We start from the raw sequence: 19,381 nt of genomic DNA on the forward strand, positions 1-19,381 counted from the left end.
CTCCGCCCTGGAACCAGGACTTGTTAAAGTCAGATGAAGAGTGGAGACGTGGGAGGCCGGATAAGAGCTGACTTCCTCTGAGCTGGTGGTCGGAGCTCTGCTGCTGGATTCGAGCAGCAGAACGACGAAAGGCGAAGCGAGCCGTCGCCTGAGATACAAACTGACATAAATACCAACGTGCAGCCGAAAGGTCACCGAGACGAAAACGGAGGTCTGAGTTTTATTTAAGATGTCTGGACACTGACGACGCTCTGGCTTTGAAAACACCTGGAAAGTAAAATAGTTTTTAAAGTGAAACACAGATATATAAAAATAAGGATGGAAGTTAAATGAGGTGCAGAGCATGAATGAAAACATGCTGCAGCTGCTCCAGATTAGAAGAAATTAAAAAACTCCACAGAAACATGCCTCAAATTTACTCTGGAAAAACAAAACTACACAAAAAGATGCATTTGATGACTCGTCACATTTCCACGTCAGAGGGAACTACTATAAAATACTTATACTACTAATACTTTTTACTGCACTGCATTAATTTAACAGCTTTTGTAAAAGTACATTTTCCTCTGATACTTGTGTACTTTTACTTCAATGCAGGATCATTCCTATTTTTAATTTGTGGCGTTTCTACTTTTACTTTAGTAAATGATCTGAATACTTCTCGTGCAGGTCCCATGATGTGAGTGTGGCAAGTTTTTGTTTACTTTGGGTTGAAATAAAGTTTTTCAAAACTCTGGAGTTGGTGTTACCTGAGATTGCGACAGAAAACACAAAGTGACATAAATACCAACTCGCAGCTCTGCAAAGGTCACAGAAAGCTCACACAAAGGCTCAAGTCTGCACTGAATACTTTGGGAAATCCAACTTTTTCTGCTGACAGTTGACAATAATCTGTCATTCACATTGATCGAGACTCCGAATGATCAATACATCAAATCCGTCTGCTCACCCTGAGGGACACGCTGAGCTCTAATGTGTTTTTTTATTGAAGCCTTTAGCATCACGAGCATTTGTATTCGTGTTCTCTAATGGGCTTCACGCTACACGTCCAAAAGTATGTGTCAAGTGTCCCATATGGCTGCAATGGTCGGGTGTCCACATACTTTTGTCCATGTCGTACCTCAACGTTTAACAGTTATTTAATGTTGTTTTTTTTAAGATAACTAACTGATTAAAGGAAATGCTGCTCATTCACGGCATCGAAGAGGTCACTAAGAGTTCAGGCAGGTTTTCTTTTAGGTCGAGACGTTCAGGGAGGACAAGAAAACAGGAAAACAGGAAGCTGCTGATGAGGCTCTGAAAACAGGTCGCAGCGACCAGCAGCTGAAAATATCCTCCCAGAGCAGCAGAGCACGCTCCACCCTCTCTGATCCCCGACAGCTCCACCTTTACCCTGTTCAGCTCCAACAGCACCAACTTTACCCTGTTCAGCTCCAACAGCACCAACTTTACCCTGTTCAGCTCCACCTTTACCCTGTTCAGCTCCACCAGCACCAACTTTAACCTGTTCAGCTCCAACATCACCAACTTTACCCTGTTCAGCTCCACCTTTACCCTGTTCAGCTCCACCAGCACCAACTTTAACCTGTTCAGCTCCAACAGCACCAACTTTACCCTGTTCAGCTCCACCTTTACCCTGTTCAGCTCCACCAGCACCAACTTTAACCTGCTCAGCTCCATCAACACCTTGAGCATCAGCACTTCTGAATATCAAGCGTTTATCTTCAGTTACAACATTTTCAACATCGACTTGAGTCAAATGAGAAAGAAAATAGACAAACACCATTTTCATCTCTGTATAGTGCATAGTTAGCCTAGCTTAGCACAAAGAGTTGAGGAAGGAGGAAACTGCTAGCCTACTTTTGGGGAACATGTGCCATTTTAAACCACCAAGATCACAAAAACAAAACAAAACAAACAAAACAAAACAAAACAGTTAGCGAACTGGTTATTCCATTATGAAAATCTATCTAAAAAACTCTTTTAACTGACTCTCCAATGCCCAAACGGCAGACTTTGGTTGGTTGGTGGGATTTTTCTGGCCTTTAAAAAGTAGAAAATTTTACTTGTAAGTTTTGTTGTTCTCTTCCAGAATAATCACGACTTTGTAAAATCATAGTTGGACAACAAAGAACAACATCATCAACAACAGGGAGAGTTACCGCAGCCTGGCATTTACTAGCAAGCTAATGCTAATGGCGGTGCACATATTATGTATTAAAGTTGAATGAGGTTTTAAAGAGGAACGCCACACTAAATAATTCCTTTCTGTGCTGTTCATATTATCACATGTACAGATTCTCGTTGGCATGTGATGTTAACAGGCGACAGATGAACTAGATAAAGTTTTCCACTGATTAGATGAAAATCTGGATGTGATAATTTGGACACTTTGTCTCAATTGTTATCATCCTGATTGTAGGAAATCAATGCTGATGAGAGGAAAAACTAACATCAAGACAAAGCTGAAGGAGAAAATATCTGAAGCTATTCAACTGCAGAGAAAGCAGCACAGCAGGAAAGACTGCAGAGGTTCTTTAACTCAGCTCAACAACTGCTCACAGTCTCTGACAATCAATAGAAGAGGCTGCAAATCCCTGCAGAGCAGACGAGTCCCTCCAGCTGTTGTCGTTGTCTCCAGATGGCAGAAAGAGAAAAGAGGAGACGGTGATGAAATGCAATGCAACTGTGGGCCGTTCCCATCTGGGCCGTGACTTTGTGAACCCCGCAGTCCAGATGAAGAGATGTGGAGGATTTAGAGGGAAGCTGCAGGTATCTGTGTGTTTGTTCCCGTCGTTAACTTCCAGCCTCTGCTGTGAACCGACTGCCAGTCACACAGAAGACTCTGCATACCATATCTTAACTGACAAAAATCCCCTAAAATACCCTTAATTGTTCTTAATTTACCCCTAAAGACACAGGAAACACCTCCGTCATCTGAGGTCTTTGTCTAGAATTAGAAAAAAATAGATATGGGAGAAATGGGTGATGAGGTCGAGCTCAGGGAGGAATGAAAAGCTCGTTTAAACATCGTGGAAGTCGTAATACAACACGATGGATCTACGGAGGAAGTCAGGTGACGCTAGAGCCATTAAGTCTGCGTCAGGAGGAGGTCGAGGTCGACGGATACGTCAACAAAATGTCAGACAGTAACGACAACGATCAGCGTTTTTCTATTGTTGTTCCAGAACCAGAACCACGTGTTTGTTATGGCGTTAACACATCAGACTACAGATTTACCCTTAGACGGTGAGCTGTGATGAGTGACGAAGGTACAGATCGTCCTTTGCTGTGTGCTGTCAGAGGACGGCGAGCGCCTTACCGTCGACGCAGGCCGGTCTGGCTCGTGTCGTCCCGGCGATCTGTCCCTTCCTGCAGGCGCAGCGGGCCGTCTGCCGGGCGATGGTCCTCCTCGGCTGGCTGCTGTCCCGGTCCAGAGTCACGATCTCACAGGTCCCCGCCGCCAGCTGACCTGAGGGCCACACGGAGGGAAATCATGCACATTTATATTTAAACTGTTAATATTCACAAAACATTTGATCTCAGGTTGCAATGTGCTCAGTTTGAGAGTCAACAAATAGTTGCAGGAGGAGGGCTGGTTCACACCGTGATGCAAAATGAGGCACTTTGTATGACTGCATGAAACCACCGAAAGACCAAAGAAAGCTGAATGAAGGGGTGGAGGTTCAGCTCACAGTCGAAATTCTCTGAATGCTTTGACTCCGTGTCCACTTCTCTATTAGTCTCCACTGGCTTCAGTTCTCCTGATAGTCACCTCACAGTTTGATTTCCACATGGGTACCCAAGCTTCACTGTCTTCAGGTCTGAATGACCTTTTCTTCTCTGCCTTTGGAGGAAGTATCTGATATATCTGGAATATATATAAATATAGATGTGGAAGTAAAAATGGCCTCAACACCAATTAATACGAGCTGTCTTGTAAATGCAAAGGCCTGTGGGTAAGATGTCATTATCCAGCTAATGTTCCCACATACAGATCACATGGATCAGGTGATGATTAATAATTAGCATCTCTGTGAATCTGATATCATCTCATGAAGAAGGCAGACACAGTTCAACCTCTGGACTCATCAGCTGAATTTCCTTCATTAGCGTCACATCAGACAAACAGCTGCTGACAGACGGACTGGAAGTAAAATCGTGTTTCTTTTACTTTTTCTGGAGAGACAAATTGTTATTGATGTAAAGTGGTCGATTCTGAGTTTAGGAAAATACAACAAACATTATCAAACAACAGAAACCTGCAAAATCACGACCATGAAAGTCTGCAAGATGGTGGCAGAAGATCAGACGAGCAAGTTTTAAAGTGAAACAGGAAGACGTATTTTTCTTCACTCTGCGGCGGCGATGCTGAACGAGCTTTAAAAAACCTTCAGCGTCTGACTGACTGACGGCTGCTGGACGTCTGAACTGACTGACGGCTTGTTATTTTCAGTCTGTTTCACTGCAGCAGTCAGTCGGTCCACCACTCGCTGAACGCATCCTCACACACTCATCCAGCATTTTACATAGATGATACCACAGTCGCCATACAGACAGACCCCCGCGCTCTGATTGGCTGACAGCCACGTGTGTTCACCTCAAACATGATTCTCTAAAGCACTTATATTAAACTGCAGGTATCCAAACCAACAGTACTGATACACACAATACACGCTGAGTTAGCTCCTCTGAAAGAGGAGGCTGGATGACGGGGGGATGGATGTTAGGTGAATCAGAGGGGACAGAAGCCTCAGGAATTGGGGGTGGGCTGCATTTGGTCACGGTGGCGACAGCAGAAGCCCCCCCTGCATGATGATGAACTGTCATCAATAGAGCCATGGACCGTCCCCTCTTCAGGAAGGACCGGACCTGCAACAACCAGGACGTCAGAGTGAGGAGAGCAGAGGGAGGAGATCAACAGACAGACGGAGGTCAGAGGGGTCGGGGCAGGAAAAAACAACATCCTCCTCCTCCTCCTCCTCCTCCTCCTCCTCCTCCTCAGCAGCAGCAGGAGTTCATTTAACACAAGTCTTTCTGGGAAGCTCAAACTACTCAAGAGGTTCAACACTGTCTCTGATTCAGCAGCTGGTCGTTTCCTGTCTCTTCGTATCTGTTTGGATGATGACAGAACACAGGAGACGTTCCCCAGAAGGACAAAAGAGACGAGACCAGCAGGAGGTTCGTCCATCCAACTGGGTCCTAACGAATGGAGGGCAGACCTCCATGAAGCAGTGATGTGGACAGAGACAGTCGAGGGGCCACGATGACCCGTAAGATGAAGGTCAGATGATCACTGGAGGCGGTCGATGGCGCTGCTAACCGACTTTTACTTTCACGGTTTAGCCTCGCTTGCTCGTGCTAGTGTAGTCACATGAGCCTCGCGTCACATGCTCCGCTGAGGCTCTCCAAAAATCACAACCTCTGACCATTTTATTCTGGACACTCGTTGAGCGTTTCTGTGGCGCCACCATCAGGACAATACGTCACCTCTGACACTCACAGAGGTTTCACCAAAGATAGAATACCAACTGGGCAAACCAGGGGCTCCAAGGGGCTCCAAGGGGCTCCAAGGGGCTCCAAGGGGCCCCAAAAGTCCCAGTTTCAGGTCAACTGTCTTCAGTTTATTTCTTTTACTCCTGACCATAAGTGACAGAAGAAAGGAAATCTCATTCCTTCTTCTCTGAGTTCACACTCAGTCACACACACGATACACACAGTTTTAGATTTGCCATGACTCACATTTTGTCTCTGATCTTTTTTTGAAGCTTTCTTCAGTATCAAAGCAGTCCGGCGACAGTTAGTCTGTAAATCCATCGATACTCTGCAAACAGGAACTGCTCGTAGTTCAATGCTGCCAAGTGCCCAAAGCATAACTCCAAGGTGACATTACACTTCCTGTTTACATCCCCCCAGTGCATTCTGGGAACTGTAAAATCAATCAATATGACTATTTTCATGTTGCACTATCAATATATTTTTGGTAGTTTTCAGGCTCAGCGTGTCTCATGAGCATGTGTCAGATATTCCCGGAGCACTGAAACGCTCCTCTGTTCATTCATATATAGATATTTATTATAAATTGAAAACTAAAAATCTTATCTTTAGTTAAGGGAATGTCAGAAGAGGATCTCTCATCAAAAGCTCTGGAAGATGATTTCACAAACAGTTTTTCTGCTGCTTTGTTTTCTTTTTCAGCAGTTTTTCAGGATCTATTCTGTCACAGCTGTTTGAAGTCCAGACCGTCGAGGTGCAAAGCTTCAGCTGTCGGCCTGAAACGTGACGCAGCAGCAGCTTTGATGTGATGAGCAGCGTTCGCTGTCAGCAGCGTCTCTGTGAAACATGACTGAAGTGTTGTTGTGTCTGTCGGTTCAGAGTCATCAGGTGAGTTTTAACTCTGGTGGATTAACAAGATCGGCTGTTTGTCCAGGAACAAGACGGAATCAAAACAGTGTAGAAATACATGAAAGGTCCTACAAAACTTCTCAGTGTGGAAACAAATTTCCTCCATAAAATGAGATGGAACACAGAGCTGCTGTTTTTACCTCATGCCACTTGTACTACATGTATTTATATGTTTTGGATATTATGACTATTTACACTTCAGGTTAGATGCTGAACTGCATTTACATTTCATACTTTCTGTTCAGCAACATTTTCAACGCAGGATCTTTCCTTAGTATTTTTACAGTGTGTCTTTGGTACTCTTACGCTGAATATTTCCTCCTCCACTGCTTAACACGGCTCCGATAAGGCCGTGGCTGAGTGAGAGGTGAGGCTGATATCAGTGAGATGACATTTCATGCTGCATTGTGTCCTGTGAGTCCTGTCAATTACTGCTCGTAACTGAATTAAACACATTAAACAGCTCATGGAAAAAGCTTTCAGAGAGTTCAAACACAAAAAAACAACACTGAAATACAAAATAAACAGAAACATATAAATACTTGTACATGTTCGTGGAGTTGAAGGTGATTATTTAAGAGGCTAAAATCAACCCAGAACCACAGAAAGCTTCAGAGGAGTTGAACCTCCTCCCACACCTGTGACCTCCAGATTAAAGGATTCACTTAAAAAAGGAGTTTGATGAAATCTGGATTGAACAGGTTGAATTTTCCTCAGTTCAGATCTAAATGTTGAGACTCTGCAGTTTTAATGAAGCTCATAATTTCATCTGACAGGCTGCATTAACACGACTGCTGCTCTCTGTCTGATGTGTTCCCCTGTTAGCCTCCAGGCTACATGGAAGCTAATAAACTATCTCATCTCTGCCTGAGAGCTGCCGCGATGAGGGTTACCACCTCCTCCTCCTCCTCCTCCTCCTCCTCCTCGTCTCTACAGGCAGTCTGACCTCTGTGAGCTCCGTCGAATCAGCAGTTTATGTACATTCATGTTTAAAGGGTCAAAGGTCACCGTCTGACAGCCAGCGACAGGACATAAAGAGGAGAGGAAACTTTAACCTTCAGTCCTCTGAATGTGATCTCATCTGATACAAAGGTCAAAGGTCAAAAGATGGAAGCCAACACACACACACACACACACACACACACACACACACACACACACAGAAAACAGCAGCTCAGTGAGCCTGAATGTACACATACACGATCTTTAAGAATCTGTTCTGCAACGGCAACTAATAATTAGAGCTCAGGCTGTTTTTTCTCATGAGGAAATGTTTTTAATGAACTGATCAATGCAGCAGATTTCATTTCTGGTGACTACAGCTGAATGCAGCGTGATTAGCGTTGTTATGTTTAGACGACTCAGAGCTCTCGATCTCAACCCTTATTCCCTCTGTGGGCAAAGAGTTGGATGAAAGCTACAGCCAGCAGCCAGTTAGCTTAGCTTAGCATAAAGACTGGAAACAAGGGGAAACAGCTAGCCTCGCTCTGCCTACCAGCACCTTTGCTGTTTTGCAGGTGTTATATGCAGAGCTGGTTATTGGTTGAGTAGCTGCGAGGCAACCTGTGGAGACTCCAGGAAGTTACGAAGAAACAGTCCGACATGACATCTGTAAGACTGCAGATTCAGCACAGAGACTTTTAGAGGTGCTAGTACTGAACGAGCACATTCCAGTTTTTATGCTGAGCTAAGCTAACTGGCTTCTGACTTTAGCTTCATATTTAGGAAACAAACTGCAGAGAAAACAAAGTAGCTCAGAGCCACTGTGACTGAACAGTTCCACTATGTTCCCTGCTAGCTAGCATGTTAGCCGTTAGCTCACCCAATATGGTAGTTCATCAAGGTGTCACCAAACTTGTAGAACCAAGCTGCACAGATAACATTTTCGCTGCTATTTTATTCTTTAAACTCGAGTTTAATCTGTAGCTTAAAGGGTGAAAAACAAATTAAAGGTCATATCAGCAGAATCAGGGTCAGAGTGTCGGTGAAACAGCTGCAGCGTGTTTTTAAACCCCACAGGTCGACTTTTCCATCTCAGTGACCCTGAACCCTCGGAGGTGCTGAGACTGAGCGGTCTGGAGCTTTCTGCAGTAATTGGGATTCAGCCTGCATGTAGATGATGTAAGAGACGTCTCATGGTAACCTGAGCCCGGTTCCTCGTTAGCTGCAGCTCATCACCGGCCTTCTTCCATCTGCTGCAGCTCACCAGGATGAAAAAGTTATTGTTTTTGTGTCCAGCAGATGCTGAGAGAAGACAACAGCACGTTCGCTGTGAACACGATTAAAGATTAGTTTTAAAAAACACGACAATAATCTGACAGAGCACAGAAATGTGATGACTGAGGCTCACTGATGCTGCATTCAAACTTTTCACTGCTGGACGTCTTTAATGAATAAAAACGCTGCGTTCACTTCGAGCTGCATCAGCACGAACATGAATGGCTTCGGTTCACAAAGTGAAAGAGGCTGCAGGAGTTTTATCAGCCGAGCGTCGACACAAATTCTGAACTAATTAACGGCTCTTCAAAGCCTGTTTACACCACGAGCATGAAGCCGCCTCATTTCTGACAGACGTGAAATCTGATGTGGGTATTTCTGCTCCCAGTGATTCAATGACTTTTCCTCTAATGTCAATCTAAACTAAAGCAAAGGTGGAGTTCGTCACTTAAACTCAGCGGTTTTAAGTCAGATTGTCCTGCTGTCTGTTCAGAGCTGCTTTCATCTGCAATCAAAGAGTAATTCATCATCTTCACCTCTGAAGCTCACATTGGTTTGCGTCTCACTGTGTGCATGTTCTTTGGTTAATTTAATGTTTCTGTTTGCGTGCAGCACACGTGCAGCCGGACGTGCTGCACGTTAAAAATAAAATAGTGTAATGAACAGTAATATGACGTATTGAGCAGCAGTGACATTTAAAGAAAATTGAAGTTTGTGAACTGAAACTTCAAACTTTACGATACGGCTCTTAAAGGTCCCACGTTGTGTGCAACTGTGCCTTTAAATGAGCCGTCAGGACGCCCATAAGGTTGTGATGTCACAACTATACAGTCACCACCCTCTGCCACACCCCCAGCAGAAGACATTGGCTGGTACCAGTTTAGGCCTGTGAGAGCTGACCAATCACAGCAGACTGGTCTTAAAGAGACAGGCGCTAGCAGGCGATAACTTCCCAAAGTCAAGAATAAACTTTAGTTGCTTTGTGATGGAAAATTATGTTTGTTATGTTTCTATGCGTCACCTGAAAACACATAAAACCTAAACGTCATCTTTCAGTTTCCTGTCAGTCAGATTTAGTTTTAAAAGAAGGAAAATATTTCTTCTTCAACTGAAAGTCGTCAGATCTTCTTTGTAAACTTCAGTTTTGACAATGCAGTTTTTCCACCTACAGGAAAATCTTTACTACCTTCATAAAGAAAATCCACCACAGAGAATGTCTTATTTAAGTTTTTATATCTTTTAAAACTTTTTCATTATTATTCCTTTTACAGCAGTAAACTGGCTGTGATGACTTCCTGCCTGCAGGGATCGATTTCCTCCCTCTGATCTCTGCAGTTTGTCTCTGCAGTAAAACTCTTGTACATTTATTTGACTTTGGGATTCGCTTGAATGAATCGCAGATGAAACTCAGCGTCGTGCCTGTGGCTGCGTCAAGACCCCAACCAGCTCGCTTACATTACGGCAGAATAATGAAATTACAATGTGTTGTTTTCTGTGCTCACGCTGCTGTTTTCTCAATCACAGCCAACATGTAATCTATTCATGAGAGAGCGGAAGCTGACATCTGGTTGACGGCTTCTGCTTGAGCTTTTATTATCCGTCATCTCTTTTAAATTCCCTGCAAATTGAATATACGAACGAGAATGACTGCGCAGGAAAACTGGAGTCGCTGCGTTTGTCCCGAGACTGAAGACAGAGGAATAATGATGAGGCTGAAATTGGTTTTGACGCAACGCGGCGGCTGTTTTCTGATCCTCAGATGACAGTTAATGAGGCTTTGCAGCAGGAGACAAATCCAGAATCCAACATGAGGTTGGACACAAAGTCTCTGAAGCCGTTTGGAAACAGAAAGGACTTGGACACGAGTCTTTCCTGTTGTTTTAAGGAAGTGGCGCGAAGAGGCCTCGAAACAGAAAGATCAGACGGGCGGCGACCGGTTTCCATCCTGATGAATCTGGTTCCTCACGTCTGGATCATAACCCAGAAATCAAACAAAGTCCACCATCATGGAAGATGCTCCAGTCCCTTGAATGGGACGAGGAGCAAGGGAGCACAAGTGATGGTAACGCCCCTTCAGGAGGAATCTGTTCACTGATTGGTCAGCTGATTGACGGTCACACAAAACAAAGAGGTGATGATTTGAGTTTTGTATGTGTTTGTGTTCATGTACCAAAGTGAGACCAGAGGAGCATGAAGGTGTTTGAGGAGGAGGAAGAAAAAACATGATGCGTAAATTTATTAAGAAAAAGTGGGGAAGAAACTAAATACTGATATATGTGCACATACACACATACGTATCTAATCTAATGTCCGGTCTGCTGTGGAAATATCATTATCATTAATGCTCAGTCTCTCAGGGCAGATCTGGCAAACATTATTCCAGTTTCTTCATAAAGTAAAAATCACTCGATGTGATTCAGTCTCAATAATGACTGAATCAAAAAAGATTTTTCATTCATCTCTGAGGTCTCTCCAAATGTTTGTCCTCTGCAGCAGCACAGATGTGGTTATTATTCAGTGATTATATCAGATTTACTGCACCTGCGGCCTTTCCCAAACAAATTATAGATTTTATTTAAATCATTTATGGCTGTTTTTATACTTTATTCTGTTCTTTCATATACTTTCATGTCGATGATGAGAGTGTTTTTCATAAAAGCCAGAGTCAAGAAAACACTTAAAAGAAAGTGCTGAAGCTGCATTTTAATGCAAGTCTTTGTGTTTTATTATAAATCTAATCTTTGTGCATAAATTTCACGAACTCTTCCACTGATGTCAGCATCTTCTTTGATGATTTTTTTTGGCACAGATTCCTTCAGAGTCCCCTGAACAATCATAATTTTTCTTAAACTTACAGTAATCACTTAAATTAATATTGTATCAGACTGCTTTTAAATAGGAATTTATATTTACTATGATTATCACTGTTGAATCAAAGCTTTCATTATTAATGATTGATTTATTGTCTATGAACCTGGATGTTGATTTGCAGGATAATGCAACGCCTAAGGATGTCTTAAATCAACCGTCTCACCGCCAGCTCATCACATGCAGACGCCTGGTCAGGACTGGGCTACAGGTCGCATGTTAGCATCATTCTTTAACATGCAGTGTCACCTGACTGATCTTCACTGAGCTGAATGTTGGACACAAGCCCTAAAACAAGAGCCCACAAAGACTTCACAGAGTCGGTTCAGGCAGAAAAAACCTCTGCTTTCTCAGTTTGATGCAGAAACTCAGTTTTCTGTTTGCATCGTATGCAGATGTTTCAGCTAATCAGAGCTGCTGCAGGAGAAAGAAAATCATAAAATGCAGCAGCTGCTCATTGAAATTCAATTGGAGCTCAGACAGACTCAGCTGAGCAGGTTGAGGTTTCCTGTGATGCTGCAGAGGCTCTTATTTTGAAAAGGCTGGGACGTTTTCAGGCTTTGAGGCCGAGGTGAGATTAAAACAACCAGAAAAAGCAGGAGTTTTTGGTCATGTTCTGCACTGACAACTGACGCTGGCATGAAGTTATTTACACTGCGTTCAGCTGAATTCCTGAACTTTTGCTCTGGATTTAATTTTTTTCATTAGTAAAATCAGCAGCTTGTCTTTCTGACTTCAGCCCCTGAGTTTCCTGTATTTCCTCTTATTGTGAAGTCTGTCGGTGTCAGCGCTGGTTCCTCGTCACGCGGCGGTTGATCCTCTTGTCTCCTCGATTGATCCTCTTGTCTTTGGGGGTCGGGACGTTTACGGTTGTGCAGTTGAGGTGGGGTTGAAACTGTTAAATACAGTCACGCTCAGCGACGAATCGCTCGCTGATGTTCCTGCTCCAGATGAATTTATTAAAATCCAATTACACCCTCTGCAGCTTTTTGCTCCGTTAATTTTTGTTTGTGTTTTTTTTTCTCTTCTCAGCCGCTGATTTTCTCTTTCACTCAGACACAGTGTGTTCATAATTCCCATGAATATGTGCTCGACTTAATGGAGCATTGAGAATTCATTTGGACTCTGAAGGCTCCTTAGGTAAGCTTTCTACACCGCAGGCACAACAGTGAATCAGCTGCATAATAGGCTTGTTTCCAGGATCTAAATGAGCTTCACGAGCAGGCAGAGAAAAGAAAAGAGGAAGTTAGTCAACAAAGAGCGTGAGGGAATTAAATTCAGTCTGCAGTTTGTGCTCATTAGAGCTTCTCACATCGAGGACGAGACAAAAGGCTGAAACCGATTCGTTAAAGGTTCATTTGATTTCCCGTTTGGGACTCGAGCTCCTGCATATCTCTGTACTGACATTAAATGTTTACATGCCACTTTGTGTAACATTACCAGGTGTGTGTACTAATCTGGTAATATCACAGAATAACATGAACCGACGGACCTCGCGTCTCTTCTGCAGCGTCACGGCAAACCTCGACCTGCTCAGATGAGTCTGTTTGAGCTCTGCTGAATTTCAATGAGCAGCTGCTGGATTTTATGGTTTTCCTCTGATTACCTGAATCATCGAGAGTCGGGTTGGTTAAATCAGGTTTGGTCAGTAGGAGACAAAGCAGAAGCAATGACCGCAGCGTGTAAATATGTGGCTGCTTCTCTGGTACATTTCTGGGGTCTTCGACAGGTGAGCCGGTGGGATTTACAGCAGGTAAACAGATGATTTCATGTCAGGTAAGTCCACTGCTTCACCCTCAGGTGACCTTCTTTCAGGGTCAAACTAAATTATCAAACACCAACACCGCGATGGCTGAACTGCTTCTCTTTGGTGAAGCTTTTGATGTGAGATGGTAGTGACGACGACGACGACGACGAAGACGACGACGATGATGACGATGATGATGATGATGGTGATGCTCGCAGCTGGTTTTCCAGGTTTGGGTCAGTTGTGCGACCTTCAGTGCACGCCTCAGCCCGTAGAGCTGCAGCAGAGCGAGGTCGTTGCAGCTCATCAGAAACAACAGCTGGTTCCACGTTAAACAGCAAACATGTTCACTTCCTTCAGTCGACTCCTCGTGTCCTGAAACCTCTCACCAAATCAGACGTCAGAGCAGCTTTTGTTCCTGCAGAGGAGGAACATGGTCAGTGTTTCCTGTTTCCAGCTGCACCTCCCGCAGCTTTGACAGATCCTAAACAGACTGTGGTCACGATTAAAACGCTCAGAAACGAACAGCGACCCGACGTGTTGGTGACCCGTTCATCCACCCCGACCTCCTCCTGACTGGGCGGCCGTGATGTGACACGACTTGACAACAACAACATCAAAGCTATAAGAACAGCTCGACTATGAACCAGAACCAAGAGGAGAGAGCACGTCAGTCCAGTTTTGACTTCCTGTAACGTTCAGGATTGATTGTAAGGGCCTCCTCCTCGTATGGAAGCCCTCAGGGGACCAGGACTAAGCTACATCGCTAACTCCCTCTTTTCTTATTTGCCGTCATGAACTGTGTGATCGTCTGCTGCTGGTTTACTGGACGTTTCCAAAGAAAACTGGGGATGCAGCCTTTGTCCATTACGCCCCAAAGCTCTGCAGATATCCGGGAAGCAGCTCACTGAATCTTTTCAAAAGAAAGCCAAAGACTGATCGCTTCAGCCTTTCACTCGCTCTGACTCTCTGAAGCAGGTCTGAACCTTTTGTACACGCTCACACACTGCTGCACTTCTTTTAAAATGTTGTGTTTTACTTGATTTCATGCGTTCAATGTAATCTATTTTATTTTTTTTTTATTATTTTTGTATCTATTTTAACCTACCTATATCTATCTATCATTTTATTCTGGGGTTTTCTCTTCTTCTGCTCTATTTTTACCTCCATTTTAATATTTTATTGTGTGGTTTAGTGCATTGTCTTCATTTTTATTTCCATCCTTACCATCTTATTTTTAATCTGGTTTTATGTCCATTCTGTCTTTTCTATGTGAAGCACTCACTTGGTGCATGTGATTTCTTTCTTGTAAAACACTTTGAGCTGCAAATCCTGTATGAAAGGTGCTGTACAAATAAAGTTTATTATTATTCTTATTAAATAAAAGTCGGTGGAGGGGCCCTTTAATCCTGATAATTGAACATGTAGCTGCATGAGAAACGTTACTACGTCCCTCATATCTCTTTTGAAAAAGACCTGAAGGTTCAAACAGGAACATAAACAGGAAAAATCTCTTGATGTTGTCTGAAATCCAAACTCTTTGACTCAGAATGTGTTTAATTCAGTGTTTGTACTCCACGCTGTCCTCTTCATTTTACATTTCTAATTTTTTGCAGTCATTAACGCCGCCGTTCTCCCGCTGAGCATCTCACTGAGGGATAAATTCAACATTACAGCAGCCTCTGATAATGAGCTGCACACAAACCGGCCAAGACACCCAAACGCCACCACTGCTGCACGAACCATCACTGAGGGTTGATGCTCAGATGAGGCTTTGATACTCGACTTCTGAGCTCCAGAACAAAAGCAAAGCCTCGTGCTGAACAGATGGACCCGTTCTGTAGATTATAAACACACATCGCCTCACTGAAGGCTGCGTTTTCAGGCGACAGGTAAATACAGATTCCTTCACTGAGGCTTCTGCGAAAGCATCCAAAATGATATAATAATATAATGGTAGCAAAGAACATCAACAAAGAAACAAACTTGCATGTAAACTGCAGTATTATCACCACACTAACGTCTCTAAAGACTGATAATTTATGCTAAATATTCTATTTGCCTCTAAGAGCAGCGTCCTTTACTGGCTCATCTGTGACTGATGTTCAACGGAGTGTTTTCAGGAGATCATAAATAATGATTCACAAAAAATGAGAAAAGTGAATATTAAGTGTGAAGACTGAGCTGAAGATTGTTTACCTTCACCGATCCAACAATAAATGACTGAACCCAGCACAGGTGGTTTGGTCAGTGTTTTTTCAGCAGACACTACTGAATGATCATAGAAATATTCTAGGAATATTACAGGAATACTACAGGCACAGTGTGTCTACATGATCCTCTCCACCTTCTGCAACTACGTGTTGCTGCTTGTCACTTTCACTATGCAGGTGACACCAGTCTGTAGAGTGTATAGGCTACAGGATAGTGTAGTATTGGGTGTTTCTAGTAAATAGTTTGGAGAATGTTAGAGATCATGTCAGAACCGACTGAAAGAAAAAGGTGCATTTACAAATCTGTGTGTTACTTCAGCACCACGGACAGCAGCATGGATTTATTGACACGCAGCACAGCGAGACTGCTAACATTCAGAGCCGTGGTCGGGGTCAAAGGTTCAAACTGAGACAAACCTCAGTCAGACGAAGGATCAGTGAGTCAGACGGAGTAAACAAACATATTCAGCTATTCAGCCCCAAGAGAGGGGGGAGGTTAACAAGGGGGATGCATCATGGCATCCCTCCTCATCCAGATGGCTGGCCGTGAGCATCAACCTGCATTAGTAGAGCCATACATATGTTAGCTTTAGTATGTTAGCATAATGCTAACTACTTGACGCACAATGCTAAGCTACACCAGCTAGCGTTCAGCCTAAATCAGTGATCAAAGAATCAAAACGAGCCTCAAAACAACATTTAAGGAGTTCATCTTAGAGAAATAACACTGAAAAGACCGGAATTAACTGAGCAACACGTTCCAGACAGGCCTTTAGTGTTTGATAACAGACGCGTCCTATTGGCTGAGCTTTTGAGTGGCAGGTGAGCTGGCCAATAGCAGCTGTGGTCTGCAGTCTACGATCTACTCTGCTGTGACTAATCCTTGTAGCAATACTACACGGTACTCTGTTCTGTTAGTCCTGCATTCAGCATGTACTGAAGCAAAAGTACAAAAGTATTAACATCCAAACATACACCAAAAGTACACATCGGAATTTCAGAATAATACACATTTTATTACTGGATTATAATTGCTGATGCATTAATGTGTTCTTCACTTTATGTTGCCGCTGGTAAAAACGGATCTCATTTTAATTACTTCATATACAGTCGAGTTTCTGGTGAATTTACCCCCAGGGATCAATAAAGTCCCATCTTCATCTCCAATCATTTATCAGAATTGATTTCTTAATTATATTTTATATTTCAATCTCATTCCAGTAAGTTCCACAGTAACTGTGGACACAGTGGAGATTTAAAAAATATATTCTTATAGTATAATATCTATTATAATAATATAATATCGAATAATGTTTCAGAAAATGGAAATACGAGTACAAGTACCAAAGTACTTTGAGTAAATGTACTGCGATGGACTTTTTTTTTTTTTTTTTACACTTGTTTCACATTTGATAGAATAAAAAATTAACCAATGTACTGAATTTTATTGATTCATCGATAATTAAAGGGATCATTAGCTGCAGTTTATTTCTAATCTGTTTTCCTCCTTTTCAATTAATTTGTCAGTCAAGTACAATTAGAGTAGATTGCAGAGCGAGTGTGTGTGTGTGTGTGTGTGTGTGTGTGTGTGTGTGTGTGTGTGTGTGCTGCGCGGTGAGAAAGAGTCAGGTAGACAGAGGCAGAGTGACACTGTCTCCTCTCTGTCTCTGTCTGTGGATTCTTCCAGTGAAAACCAGCGGACCCGCGCTGGAGCTCAGGCCGCCTCCTGAGCCCTTCGGGCCGTCGACAAAGCCCGACCAGACCCGGTCCGGTCCGGTCCCAACCCGAGGCTGCTGTTGCTGCCGTTTCATCAGATCTCCATCTCTCGCCATTTATCATCATCCAATTCGCTGCTGCACACACGCGGGACGACATGCGCGCACACACCCCCAGACCCCAAATTCACCCACAATCATCAGAATAAGAACTGACTCTTTGTAATTTTAACAGCTTTTCTGTGACCTGTTGAAGCATTTTGGACACTGAGTTTGACCTCACACACACACACACACACACACACACACACACACACACACACACACACACACAGTAAGATGTCTGTGATCAGACTACAGAGCCTACCTTCTCTCAGGATCTGGTTGTGGATGAGCAGGAGCAGCAGGAGGCAGACCGCGGCGGCAGTCAGAGCCCAGGCCAGCCGGAGGAGCTGCATGAGGGAGAGCCGCACGGGGAGCCAAGAAGTCCAAACTGTGATTATCGGCGGGCTGGTACCTCCTCACTGCGCCACATCCATCCCGATCCGACCCTGAGGAGGACGGAGGCGAGAGACGGGTGGCATCTCCCGGATATGAAACCGCGCAGGAGTCTGAAGGGTCAAATCCACAGTGGGGGAGATTTTCAGCAGCTCAGATGTTTCCGTTTCCCTCGCCGGACTCACCGGGTGAAGCTGCCGGGGTCCTCGCCGCGCTCTCCCCGGCGCGTCACGGTGCGCAGCGGTGGCCGACAGCGGCAGCAGATGCCCGGGGTGATCTCCTCCACCACAGCATGTTCATCAAAACACAAATCTGCTCCGAATGTTAAGTTTTCCAGTTGTCCGCCTCCAACTTACAGCTCTCTGCGCTTCGCATCCATCAGGAGTCTCCGTCCGCTCGTCCGCAAACTAAATCCGTCCAGGAGTGGAAAGACCGACACCGGGTCCGGCTGGAGCTGCTCAGCGGGCATGTTGCACGTTTCCCCGCCGGGTCTGTTGCCCCGCGGACCGGCTGTTCGCTGCCCGGTGGTGAGGAGCGGAGGAGGCGGAGATGCAGCTGCTGCCGCTGAAGATCCGCTGCGATCTGCAGCCTCAACAGCGACTGACACACACACACACACACACACACACACACACACACACACACACACACACACACACACACTCTCTCTCTCTCTCTCTCTCTCTAATCACGGGCTGACGTCACACCGGTTACAATAACGTGTGTCAGATTCATCCACAGGCTGCAGGACACCGGGTCTCATGCGGTCTGCAGCAGGGGCGAAAAACCGGACTCAAAGGGGGACTGGGGCAACCTGGCGTGTGTGCGCGTGTGCGTGCGTGCGTGTGTGTGTGTGTTACAGATTGGATGAGAGTTTTAAAGCATGCAGTGGGTCTCAATAAAACACCCTTTCCATTAAATCCTATTTCTCAACTGTGATTAATTGTTAATAGATTTAATAGAAAGAATAAGTTTTGTGTTTCCAGGTTGTGAAGATCCTCTGAGAGGTTGAACCGTCTCACCAATGAGCTGCTTCAAAAACCTTCTATTATTAACTTACTCACATCCGTATCTCCAGACATGATGGTTTATTCAGAAGCGAAGAGGATTTAGTCATGGAGAATCATGGAACCAAGAATCCCAAACTGGGACTCTTCGGACCAGAGTCCAGGCTTCCCCTGGTCTCCAGTCCTTGTGTTTCTTGGCTCCTTCCTGCTGGTCTCCCTCAGTCTGGTTTCTCGTCAGCAGTTCAGGCCTGATTCACAGTCTCCTCTGAACTGTTGATGTTGGGACGTGTCTGCTGATCTGAGCTGCTGTTAATTGGTGATTTCTGCGGCTGGTAACTGAAATGAATTTCTCTCCTCCTGGTCTTCTTTCCCGAGGCGGTCCTCATGAGAGCCGGTGTCATCACAGTGCTTCATGTTTTTCACGACTGCACCTGAAGACACATCCAAAGTTTTTGAAATTTCGGCAGACTGACTGACCTTCGCGTGTTAAAGTAATGATCTCTCGTTTCTCTTGAGCTGAGTGGTTCTTACCATAATATGGATTTCTACTGTAGTCATATATTCACTGTAGAAACACTACTGAGGCACAGCTGACGGTGCATTAAAAACCCAAAAAACTCCACTAATCATCTTTTGACCAGACACAAAAGCATCTTGCGCTACGGCCGGTGGCTCCTCTGACATTTCACTTTCTGTAAGAGGTTTGCACTG

General features: G+C 44.3%; 1 protein-coding gene across 1 annotated transcript in view; it reads right to left on the minus strand.

Moving 5' to 3' along the window:
* The window catches only part of LOC143321680 (chemokine-like protein TAFA-5), a 36,743-nt gene extending 18,478 nt beyond the window's left edge, over positions 1-18,265 (minus strand). Inside the window, exons 1-2 of the mRNA XM_076732191.1 lie at positions 17,533-18,265; positions 3,323-3,472 (exon numbers count right to left, since the gene is read on the minus strand). Of these exons, the coding sequence (XP_076588306.1) occupies positions 3,323-3,472; positions 17,533-17,623 (241 nt within the window). The 5' untranslated portion in view covers positions 17,624-18,265. The remainder of the gene's footprint in view (positions 1-3,322; positions 3,473-17,532) is intronic.
* Positions 18,266-19,381: the final 1,116 nt, after the last annotated feature.

This window comes from Chaetodon auriga, chromosome 6 (genome assembly GCF_051107435.1).
Source record: "Chaetodon auriga isolate fChaAug3 chromosome 6, fChaAug3.hap1, whole genome shotgun sequence".
NCBI classification, from domain to species: Eukaryota; Metazoa; Chordata; class Actinopteri; order Chaetodontiformes; family Chaetodontidae; genus Chaetodon; species Chaetodon auriga.